General features: G+C 33.8%; 1 protein-coding gene across 1 annotated transcript in view; it reads left to right on the top strand.

Annotated features, from left to right (window-relative positions):
- The first annotated feature begins 235 nt into the window (after window positions 1-235).
- The window catches only part of SLC12A3 (solute carrier family 12 member 3), a 311,203-nt gene continuing 298,904 nt past the window's right edge, over window positions 236-12,534 (top strand). Inside the window, exons 1-4 of the mRNA XM_053700267.1 lie at window positions 236-543; window positions 6,263-6,391; window positions 11,820-11,895; window positions 11,981-12,076. Coding sequence (XP_053556242.1) covers window positions 247-543; window positions 6,263-6,391; window positions 11,820-11,895; window positions 11,981-12,076 — 598 coding nt within the window. The 5' untranslated portion in view covers window positions 236-246. The remainder of the gene's footprint in view (window positions 544-6,262; window positions 6,392-11,819; window positions 11,896-11,980; window positions 12,077-12,534) is intronic.

The raw sequence follows: 12,534 nt of genomic DNA, 5'->3' as shown, positions 1-12,534 counted from the left end.
AGATTTAACACTTTTAGCATTCCTCTTGGTCTCTTTTTGGTTACTGCTATCAGACTGCAGATCAGCATTTATGGCCAATTTCTATAGCTCCAGGCTGTGTTACTCAGAGCTTGTATTTCTAATTTTGTTTTGTTCTGGTTATTGACTGTTTTGCAGGTTTGGTTTTTTCCAGTTCTTCTAAGTATAAAAAACCCCTCATTCTATGTTTAATGTGATTAGTGTATGGAAACTTGTGCTTGAAATCAAATGGCGGAGGGTAGGAATGAAAACCTTGTGGATTCAGGTCCCAACTGCGGTAGGTTTACCATCCGCTCTTTGATCAGCACAGAGGACAGCGGAAAAACTCAGTATGGACAACCAGATACAGCCTATGATACTTTCCAGCAACATAACCTCACAAATACAAACACCTTTTATATGAGAACATTCGGCTACAATACAGTGGATGCAGTGCCAAACTATGACCATTATGCAAAAACAGAAATCTCTGGGGAGACAAAGAAGGTCAGACCTTCTCTCCAAGATCTTCACTCCATCCTGAAGGTAAGAGACAACAATAGTGTTTAAGACAGAGTCTGTATTATTGTTTTATCAAATCTAGTAAGGAAAAGTTTGTGTAATAGTGATTGTGTTTTCTTAAATGCTAACCTGAATTGTGGCCATTGACAACATTTTTTAGGCTCAGTATAAAGATCCTTTGATTCTAAAAAAAACAGTAGGCAACTAAACAATGATTATGATATGTGAAGTTCCAATATAAAGAGCTCTATAATGTAAAATATGAGAAGCTACTGAGCTTAAATCCACCAGAAATAAAAGAGCAAAAATAACTTACAGGGACAGTCTACACTAAATTTGTTATTGTTTTAAAAGATAGATAATGACTTTACTACCCATTCCCCATTTTTGCACAACCAACATTGATATATTAATATACTTTATAACATTTAAACCTCTAAATTTCTGCCTGTTTCTAAGCCATTGCAGACAGCCTCTTATCACATGCTTTTTAATTTGCTTTTCACAACAGGAGACTGCTAGTTCATGTGGGCCATATAGATAACATTGTGTTCAGATTGTGTTCATGCCCGTGGCTTGTCACAGACACTGCACTAATTGGCTAAAATGAAAGTCAATAGATAATAAATAAAAAGTCATGTGATCAGGGGCTGTCAGAAGATGCTTAGAAATGAAAGTCAATAGATAATAAATAAAAAGTCATGTGATCAGGGGCTGTCAGAAGATGCTTAGATACAAGCTAATCACAGAGGTAAAAAATATATTAATATAACAGTTGGTAATGAAAACTGGGGAATGGGTAATAAAAGGGATTATCTATCTTTTAAAGCAATAAAAATTATATTATTCTTTATTATTATAAAGGGAGTATTTAGCAAATTACAGTACTAAATGCAAGTCAATAGAAGTCATGTCATTGGCTGTCAGAAGAGGCTTAGATACAAGGTTATCACAGGGGTAAAAAGTATATATATAACAGTAAATATGTAAATGTAGATATAACAGTGTTGGTTATGCAAAACTGGGGAACAGGTAATAAAGGGATGATCTATCTTTTAAAACAATAACAAATCTATTGTAGACTGTCCCTTTTAAAGAACTGACTAAAATAACTCTGCATTTCCTGTTGTACAATCACTGACAATTTATATGGTCCTGACCTTGTTTTTAGGTTTCATGTATATTCTTTACAAGCATTTAAGAATGCAACAAATACATTATCTCTATAGATACTTTGTGACATTGTTTCTGCATTGTCTTAAATTTTCTGCCCCACTTTATATTTAAACATAACAGACAGAAAGTGTAGCACTCGCATGTACACAGCTAGATTAAAAGGATAAATGCAAGACTTAGTTTTAACATTTGTATAACCTTTTCACATGAGCAGCCACGTTTCTTTATTCCATTTAGAGGGCTGATTTGCAAGTTTTAGAAATACTACAAGCTTATTCAAAATATTCAAAAGAGTGATGCCCTGTAGGATATATGCTATTGTTTGTGCTTGCACAAGTACCATTATCTACTGGTAATGTTGTGCAATAATATACTATGTGTTATTATACAGACACACATATAAGATCACAGTATAGACAGTGTTCAGGGCCTCTTTAATGGGCACTTCACTCAGCTGATTTTACTGATCACCTGGCTAAATTTTAAAACAATATTAAGCTATTTTTTTTTTACACAAATTATTATTGATTCAATAATTGCTTTTGGATATCTTAACTAACATTTATAAATAAAAAAGAAAATGTTATAATCTTGCCGCCAGGACCACTTTAAATTTTCTGTGGAGAACACTAATGGGTATTATTACACATCTGAATGAAGCTATTAAATTACCCTGGTTTAACCCCTTAATGACCACAATGTACCCTGTATGTCACTGGTCGTTAAGGGGTTTTTCAGGACATAATAGCACAAGTCTAGCAAGAACAAGCTATTAATGCCCTCCCTCCAGCAGGCTTTGTGGAATAGAGCAGTCTCAACGCTGGTGGCAAGACCGAGCTATAAAACAATCAAGTCCCAAAAAAAGGCCAGTGACATACAGGGTACGTCGCTGGTCCTTAAGGGGTTAAACCCAGAGTATTTAAGAAGTTAAGATGTATATAAAATGTACTGGAGGGGTAGGGTTGCCACCCATTCCTTAAAATACAGAACACTTATATGTTACACATGCTGCAGGGTGTGCAGGGAGGAATATGAATAGTGCTGTCCAGAAACACAATACATGTTCCTCCCTGCACACCCTGCAGCATGAGTAACTCATAAGTGTCCAGGAAAACATGGCTGAGGTGGCAACCCTATGGAGGGGTGTACTGCAGATAATTAACCATAAAGGGATGTTACTAATGATTTATATATGCATAGAATAAATTAACAATTAAAAACTGCTTAACTTAAATATCAGTATGCAAAAAGGGTTATAAATCATTTAAAGGGACAATTAACCCAATTTTTTTCTTTTGTGATTCAGATAGAGCATGCAATTTTAGAAAACTTTCTAATTTACTCCTAATATCAATTTGTCTTCATTCTCTTGCTATCTTTATTTGAAAAAGAAGGCATCTAAGCTAAGGAGCCAGCCAATTGTTGGTTCAGGCCCTTGGACAGCACTTGTATATTGGTGCTGTACAATCAGCAAGGACAACCCAGGTTGATCACAAAAAATGGGCCGGCATCTAAACTTACATTCTTGCTTTTCAAATAAAGATACCAAGAGAATGAAGACAATTTGATAGTAGAAGTAAATTAGAAAGTTGCTTAAAATTGCATGCTCTATCTGAATCATGAAAGAAAAAATTGGGTTCAGTGTCCCTTTAACAATTTGATTTTGTAAGCACAATTTGCATGTATTTGCAAATCAAGAGCAATTCAGAGATACATCCCTTGAAAAGTCTGGTGGAATAAATGTTCCTGGTCATTTTTGCTGTTGCCAATTATAGACTGATGTAAATGAGCTTGTGCCCTGGAGGAAGTTGAACAAGCACAATTTTTTAGAATAGTTTTATACCAAAAGCAGAAAAAATAAATAATGGATGTTTTAATGTTGTTTTAGTTGTTTTAGCTTTATTATGTGACTTTTTGATGTGGAGTTGCTTCCAATATATTATATTATAGTAAATTTGACAGCACACGTAAAGCTTTGTTTTAAAAAAAGATCAAATTGAGAGCTAAAAGTATCAGTAAAAACGGTGATCAGTAGTTGTGTGATAAGTATGTTTTCGGAGTCCATGAAATATGACTCCGAGTTGATAAGTTAGAAGTAGTTTCCAAATACTATGGCATTTATAAAATTGTAATTGAATACTGTTAAACTTGCCAGTAGCCAAAAATACCATAATACTCTTCAAAGCGGTGGCCTGAAGATTTATAATAAATGCATATTCGTACTGGTCTGAAGATGTATAATAAATGCATATTAGTACTGGTCTGAAGATCTATAATAAATGCATATTAGTACTGGTCTGAAGATGTATAATAAATGCATATCAGTACTGGTCTGAAGATGTATAATAAATGCATATTAGTACTGGTCTAAAGATCTATAATAAATGCATATTAGTACTGGTCTGAAGATGTATAATAAATGCATATCAGTACTGGTCTGAAGATGTATAATAAATGCATATTAGTACTGGTCTAAATATCTAAAATAATTGCATATTAGTACTGGTCTGAAGATGTATAATAATTGCATATTAGTACTGGTCTGAAGATGTATAATAAATGCATATTAGTACTGGTCTGGAGATGTATAATAAATCCATATCAGTACTGGTCTGAAGATGTATAATAAATGCATATCAGTACTGGTCTGAAGATGTATAATAAATGCATATTAGTACTGGTCTGAAGATGTATAATAAATGCATATTAGTACTGGTCTGAAGATGTATAATAAATGCATATTCGTACTGGTCTGAAGATGTATAATAAATGCATATTAGTACTGGTCTGAAGATGTATAATAAATGCATATTAGTACTGGTCTGAAGATGTATAATAAATGCATATTCGTACTGGTCTGAAGATGTATAATAAATGCATATTAGTAGTGGTCTGAAGATGTATAATAAATGCATATTAGTACTGTTCTGAAGATGTATAATAAATGCATATTAGTACTGGTCTGAAGATGTATAATAAATGCATATTAGTACTGGTCTGAAGATGTATAATAAATGCATATTAGTACTGGTCTGAAGATGTATAATAAATGCATATTCGTACTGGTCTGAAGATGTATAATAAATGCTTATCAGTACTGGTCTGTATATTTATAATAAATGCATATCAGTACTGGTCTGAAGATCTATAATAAATGCATATTAGTACTGGTCTGAAGATCTATAATAAATGCATATTAGAACTGGGTACAAGAATATGATTTAAAGATACAACACTCTGCCTCTCATATTCTTAACCCAAAATAGGGTGAACTAACCTCAAAAAGTCCACCCACAACTGATACAAGAGCAAGGGGATGAATGGGATAGCGCTACGAATAGCTGAGAGGATAATTGTTGTTAATAAATATGTTTAAAATTCTAAATCAATTAATAGTATGCAATAATAGGCCTCTAGAGGAAATTTATACCAATAGGAAATCCTATAAGAAGTGTTTAAAATTTAAACAGGTAATGGAAAAAGGAATATGAAATTATTAGGGACCAAATGATCAAATGTCGCAAACCATTCAATATTCGAAATTACCTATTTATAAGAACGAGATATATTGGATCAAGTATTAACAATTTAATGACAATAAAACATGAAATTCATAACAATGATTAATAGATATGGTTTAAAAGGATGCCGGCATCAATAAAATTAATAGTGAGCATAAATATCAATATGATATGCTAAAATGTGATACGCTAAAATAAAACTATGGAATGAATAATTTAAAACAAAACATTTAAGTTACTAATAAACGTATTAAAAGAGTTAATGACACTTGGATTAAAGAACTTGTGCCATAAGTTATTTGCACAAAAGTGCTGTAGAAAAGTACTATAGGATGATGAAATAATCCGTAACCGGTTACAGTTTGTCTTCTGGTTAGTGTTAACCCCGGGATGGATGGCAAACAACTTAGTATGGATATAAAATGGAGAATAACTCTGAGAACCTGTTCCTTTAGTGTGATCAGTACAGCGTTCTGTACCAGGGCGGTGTTTCCTCGCTTGTGGTTTGATCAGGTCCGGGTTAAGGTTTGATCAGGTCCGGGTTAGAGTTTAGAGTGATTCCGTTTGAATATACCTATAGTGTTTGAGGCACAAATTTTACCCTGTATATAGGCAGGTGATCAATAAGGTGGGTCAGTGTGAGTAGGTCCTGGGACAGGGATTATACATACAGAGACAGCTCGATAGTATGTTAGAACCGCTCAATGTACCTGTCCTATCTACTACCGGTATCACACCTATGAAGGGAATAAGAGGTCTCCAAAATCAGTAAGCAAAATCTACGCGTTTCAGCCGCCAAGATCTTGAAAAGGCCCCTGGTCTGAAGATGTATGGTAAATGCATATTAGTACTGGTCTGAAGATGTATGATAAATGCATATTAGTACTGGCCTGAAGATGTATAATAAATGCATATTAGTACTGGTCTGAAGATGTATGGTAAATGCATATTAGTACTGGTCTGAAGATGTATGATAGATACAGAACAGGACTCTACTGTTTAATAAGGGCAATCTTGGTACACTCTTCATTGTTTTGTTTACACAGCCAGACAACAGTCAACTGCAGCCTCCTGAGTATGAGTCCAACCAGGAGCCACCGTGTGGGGAAACTGAGACTGAAGGGGAGAAGTCAGCAGAAGAACCGGTTAGGTTTGGATGGATTAAGGGAGTAATGGTAAGTCTGATCATAGACAAAATCTTTCTTGGTATATTACAATTCTTCAATAATTTATATCAAATAAACTTTATGACCACTCAGGGATGGTATCTGAGGGCATTTTTTCTGTCTGGCTGGAATCAATTTTTTTGTCTTTGTGGAAAATACTGTACATTATTGAAAACAATAGTAAGCCCATCTCATGTACTCATTATCTTATTTACCTAAAAGGCTAATATTAGATATCCCTTTAAGGGACACTGAACCCAATTTTTTTCTTTCATGATTCAGATAGAGCATGTTAATTTTAAGCAACTTTCCAATTTACTCCTATTATCAAATTTTCTTCGTTCTCTTGGTATCTTTATTTTAAAAAGCAAGAATGTCTAAATGTAGCCACCAATCAGCAAGCGCTAGCCAGGTGCTGAACCAAAAGTGGGCCGGCTCCTAAGCTTAGACTCTTGCTTTTTTAAATAAAGATACCAAGAGAATGAAGAAAAATTGATAATAGGAATCAGTTAGAAAGTTGCTTAAAAATGCATGCTCTATCTGAATCATGAAAGAAAAAATGTGGGTTCAGTATCCTTTTCAGACAGCTGTGTGCATTACTAAGCATTCCTGAACGTCCTTACATTGTTTACTCTTTCCAATATATGAGCTGGACGGCTCTCCCACTTGTTTACTGCTCTTATGTTAAAGTTATACAAATTGATTCATAATTTCAGTGAATTCTAAGGATTCTGTTTGATTTATTTCTAATCTGATTCTGTCTGTTTGACTGACCTTGGTTCGGTATTTGCTGAATGCTTTAATCTGTCTTCAGACTTGCCAGAAACACAAGTTATGGAGCCGGCGGACAGGAATCGCTGGAATTCAACCCGATCAAGTACGATCGGGTTGATTGACACCCCCTGCTGGCGGCCCATTGGCCACGAGTCTGCAGGGGGCGGCGTTGCACCAGCAGCTCTTGCGAGCTGCTGGTGCAATGCTGAATACGGAGAGCGATGATTTGCGGACCAGATCCGCGATGTCGGATCAGGTCCACAAGACATTTGATAAATAGACCCCTATGACTCTTGTCTTTGAGAGTTCCATATGTTTTGTGTTTGTGCAGTTTTATTTTGCTTGATCTTACCTAGACTGTTATAATGTATTTTGAGTGGTTTCAATTGATGTTCTCCTTGTTTGTTTACCACATTATTTCTATGTTGACCTGATGCATGCAGGTTCTATAAGTTTTTTTCTTTATAATCAAGGTATTCTATGTACGTGGGCTTCATCTTGTTGGATTACGTCCTTTGTAATGTTTATGCTAGTTCTATGGGTTTTGCATGAACTGGTTATGATTCTATAGTCCCTGTCTCTGCAGTTGTCATGAATGTTGAGTTTGGATATACAATTACTCCTAAAAGTGTAGGGTCCATGCATTTTTAGGGTCTTTGTAATGTGGGTTACATCTGTGTGGGTCAATTTATTTTCAAGTTCTGTCTTTGTTTCATGAGGTTTGTCTGAACTTTTTGTGTGATGTTCCCTATGAGAGGCTTTTATCTGGGTGATTTGCATCTGTCTCTTTCTTTATCTTATATGGGTCCTTCCTAAGTGCATTTTTAGTTCTGTCAGTGTACTAGTCCCAGGTTATGCTATGTTCCTTGCCATGTGAGATCCTTAGCTTCTCTGTTTTAACTAATCATTTATGAGTTTTGTGTATGTGTCCGTTCAATGTCTGTGCCATGGTTTTGTCAACTTGACTACACATTCAACTTTGAGTTTAGGCCACTGGTTTTTAAACCTGTCTTCAGGCCTCCCCAACTAGCCACATTTTGAGGATATCTGAACTAGAGCACAGGTGAAATAATCAGCTGATTAGTAAACATGGTTATTTTACCTGCTCTCATCCAAGGTAATCCTGAAAACCTGGCCTGTTGGGGAGGCATGAAAACAGTTTTGAAAACCAGTGGTCTAGGCTAGATATATGTTCTGTTTATGTAAGTTATGACTATTTTGTCTTTAGGGGTTATATCTATGTTTGTAGTTTCCAAGGATTCTGTTTAATTTTCATATGTACTGGCTATGTGGATTCTAAATAATTTGTTTCTTTTCATTCCATTGTGTTCACCTGTTCTTTTTTTAAGAATTATGTGTGGATCTGTCTCTTAGAATTTTATGAAGTCTTTTTCTTGAATTGACATCCCAAGCCACATGATTAAGATTAACATGATCCAGCTGGAGAGATGAAGAACTAAAAAAATTATTTCTTACCTTATTTATGAAATCTTCTTTTTTTCTTTATAAACAACCAAAGTCAGTTCTAAGCCTGGTGCTTTTCACTGCCCTCTCAATGTGTGCTCCCATAAATGCATTTGGTGCTTTAAAAAGAAAAAAAAACAAAACAGATTTTAATAAGCAAAGATCTTTTACCTCACCCAGCTCTCATATTACAAGTTGAAAGTAAACACTTGAGCGTAATCGTGATTTACGCTAGAATCATCCTGAGAGCTCTGGTTAACTGTTTCGCAAAACGAAAGAGTTGCACAAAACACATCAAAAATACATTACAAAGTACAGTTACACTCAAAATAACACCATCTAATAAAAATTATTAAAAAAATATTGCACAAAAAGTTATAAGGGCTCAAAAATATCAGGTCTCAGGTGTTAGACAAAAAAGGCAGGCAAAGGACTTTAGCATAGAGATACATACATATAAATGACTAAAGATGTCTATCTATATATCTATCTATCTCTATATCTATATATATTTATTTATACATATATATATATATATATATGTGTGTGTGTGTGTGTGTGTGTACATATGTATGTATATGTGTTTTTATGTATTTACAGAGATATATACACATATAAACACATAAATACAAATGTATACATATATAGAGATACTGTATATATAAGTGCATTGGAACTCTTTGCATTTAAGTAAATGAAAACATGTAAAATCATATTTATGCAACATTTCAATGTTCTGCACATAGCAGAATATGTTCTATTTATTTTTAAATAGATATTCCTATATATATATATATATATATATATATATATATATATATATATATATATCTGTATGTATCTATAACTATATATAATCATGTGTGTATATATATATATATATATATATATATATATATATATATATATATGTATATATATATATGTAATGGTATAAATATATATTGTACCAAAATTATATTGGGTATATGTAGAAATGTATTTATGAATAAATAGAACATATTCTGTCATGTGCAGAACATTGGAATTTTAAATATTCCTATTTTCATGTTGGGTCAGCGCACATGGGAATTGTTTTTTCACTTTTTTTTCTCCATTGACTTATATGGGGAATACAAAAACGAGCATGCAATATTCTAACAGTTTACTTTCAACTCATAATGCGAGCACAACCCAACGAGCCTGCAATTAACGCTTGAGCGGCAGCATATTACCGGTCCACTTGTAATCTGGCCCTTAATTTTTGACCTTTCTATCCCTTTAGAATTTGTATTTTAAAAACGAACTAAAAAACAAAAAACAAAACAATAAACAACAATCTTGTTTATTAGCACACAACCTGGGCATGCTCAAGAAACAAAGCAAAATATATCTTTAACAGTCCAATACGTAGAGTTTAAAAAGTTAAAAAAAATTAAACAAACACCATAATACTAGTTTACTGATTGAATGGAATAGTTGAGACAAATTGTGCCCATGCAAGTTATAGGTAATATTTATCTAGTACAAAAGTATTTGATAAATGTTTGAAAACCCTGTAAAAACCTTTGCAATGCACTTTGCAAGGCAATTCACACTGAATAAAGCCCTGCATTCGTTTGTTCATGTTATCTGTTAGATGAGTAGCGTATTTCTGTGTTAATTCACGAGACACAATTCACTAAAAGACTTTTCCTGCCTTTTCATTCTGTACAGCCTCTCATACTTTATCTGAGATGCTGATAGGTTCTTTTTTTTGTAACACCACAAGTTCCATTTCTTTTGGATTATTTTTGTAATTCTTGTGGAATCATTGCAGTTTTTATCTATGGGATATTAAACCTTATCTGTTAGATTGCTAAAATTCAAGTTTTCATTCTTAGAGTATGCATGAGACTACTCAATGTTTTGTAGGTGACAACATATTTAGGTTATTCTACATTTCTGTATGATATCATAGATAAATCTGTAGATACATTCAACAGGCATGCATATGAAAGAACAGCAATAAAACATATTGAATATTTTTTACATTAAAAGTTAAATAAAACTGTTAACATGTACACTGAAGCTACTAAAATACATTATATTGCTGTATACATGCCCACATATCTATTCCAACAAGGAGAAACCGCCACCTGTCTGGCAAGGTTTTCTTTGCTAGGACTTGCAATAACACAAACACACATCAACACAAACATATATATCACTGGAATATCGAGAATGAAAGTTAAAATTCCAAGTGTGATGAAATGTATGTATTAAAGTGAATATCTGTGTCATATCAACAGAGAGCCATCAAGATAAACAGTCATTGGTTAAAATCCATTTCAACAATATAGGACGAGTCACCAACTCACTCAATTAGGCAAACAAATATTGCAAGTTCCAGTTTTGCAGCCAATAGTAGGAAATCTATGGGATTTTACTAAAGTCTTAAAGGGATAGTAAGGTCCAAATTAAACTTTCATGAATCAGATAGGACACACAATTTTAAATAACTTTCTAATTTACTTTTATCATCAAATTTGCTTTATTATTCTTAGTTGAAAGCTAAACCTAGGTAGGCTCATATGCTAATGTATAAGAACTTGAAGGCCGCCTCTCAGCTGAATGCATTTGACAGTTTTTACAGATAGAGGGCGTTAGTTCACGTGTTTCATATAGATAACGTGAAGTTAATTAAGAGTCAGCACTAATTGCCTGAAATGCAAGTCTGTCAAAAGATCTGATATAAGGAGGCAGTTAGCAGAAGCTTAGATACAAGGTAATTACAGAGGTAAAAGGTATATTTCTATAACAGTGTTGGTTAAAGAAAACTGGGGATTGGTGAATAAAGGGATTATCTATATTTTTAAACAATAACATTTTTGGTGTTTACTATCTTTTTAATGCCACAGTGGAGCAGTCCCACTTTTAATGAGAAAAAAAATATATAATTCAATGGTTACACCAGCGCAATTCAGAAGAGGTGTGGGACATTTTATGTCATTTATGAGCGACTATATGGGACTATAAAGTCACATAATAGACTGAATAAGGATGATAGCAGACTGCAAATCTGCTGCACAAATATGTGAATATTGAGGTTTAGCCTGTGTGGGTTATTGATAGTCTCTCTGTGTAATTTAACACTAATTTTGCCAACCCCCTGGTTCAGCATCATGGAATGTAAATAAATACTTGTAGTGTCTAATTCACAGATATTTATTTCCTTCAGATCCGCTGCATGCTGAATATTTGGGGTGTAATTCTGTATCTTCGGCTTCCCTGGATAACGGCTCAGGCTGGAATAGGTCAGTTGTAATACTACGGTTTTATGTTTCTGTTTTCATCCTTAACAATATGATATTACAGCTCAGTTGTGGCCTCTTCCCACAGCATTAACATGGCTCATTATCTTCATGTCTGTGACTGTGACCAGCATTACAGGGCTCTCGATCTCTGCCATTTCCACCAATGGAAAAGTCAAGTCAGGTAAAATATCTGTCTCAAAACCACACACGATCCAATACTGTTCTTATTAAAAAGCACCATTTATATTATAGTCTACATTGGAATTATTTTCACTTGTGTGACTAAGGAACATGTTAGAAATTCTAGTAATAAAGCAAAATATACACTTATATGTAAAGAGGTCTACATGAGCTATTCTTTATCAAAATAAACATAAAAAACTACATTATATTGAGATATAATGAAGATAGGTTTGGATGCAAATTTTTTTTTTTTTAAAGTGTTAAATGTTCTTGAAGTTAGGACAGAAAGTGATGCTTTTAACTGCCTCCTAGAAAACCCCTGCTCAGTCATATAGGGGAAATACAATTTCCACTGGGTAGCCATAATTATAAAAGATGTGTTGTACAATAATCCCATAAATAACTTCCTTTCTGTTCAATAGGCACAAAAGAGGATAGGATTGAGAAGAAGAAAAA

This window comes from Bombina bombina, chromosome 1 (genome assembly GCF_027579735.1).
Source record: "Bombina bombina isolate aBomBom1 chromosome 1, aBomBom1.pri, whole genome shotgun sequence".
In the NCBI taxonomy this organism is placed as follows: domain Eukaryota; kingdom Metazoa; phylum Chordata; class Amphibia; order Anura; family Bombinatoridae; genus Bombina; species Bombina bombina.
The sequence above is the reverse complement of the archived record's forward strand: the minus strand, read 5'-3'. Positions and strand labels throughout refer to the sequence as shown.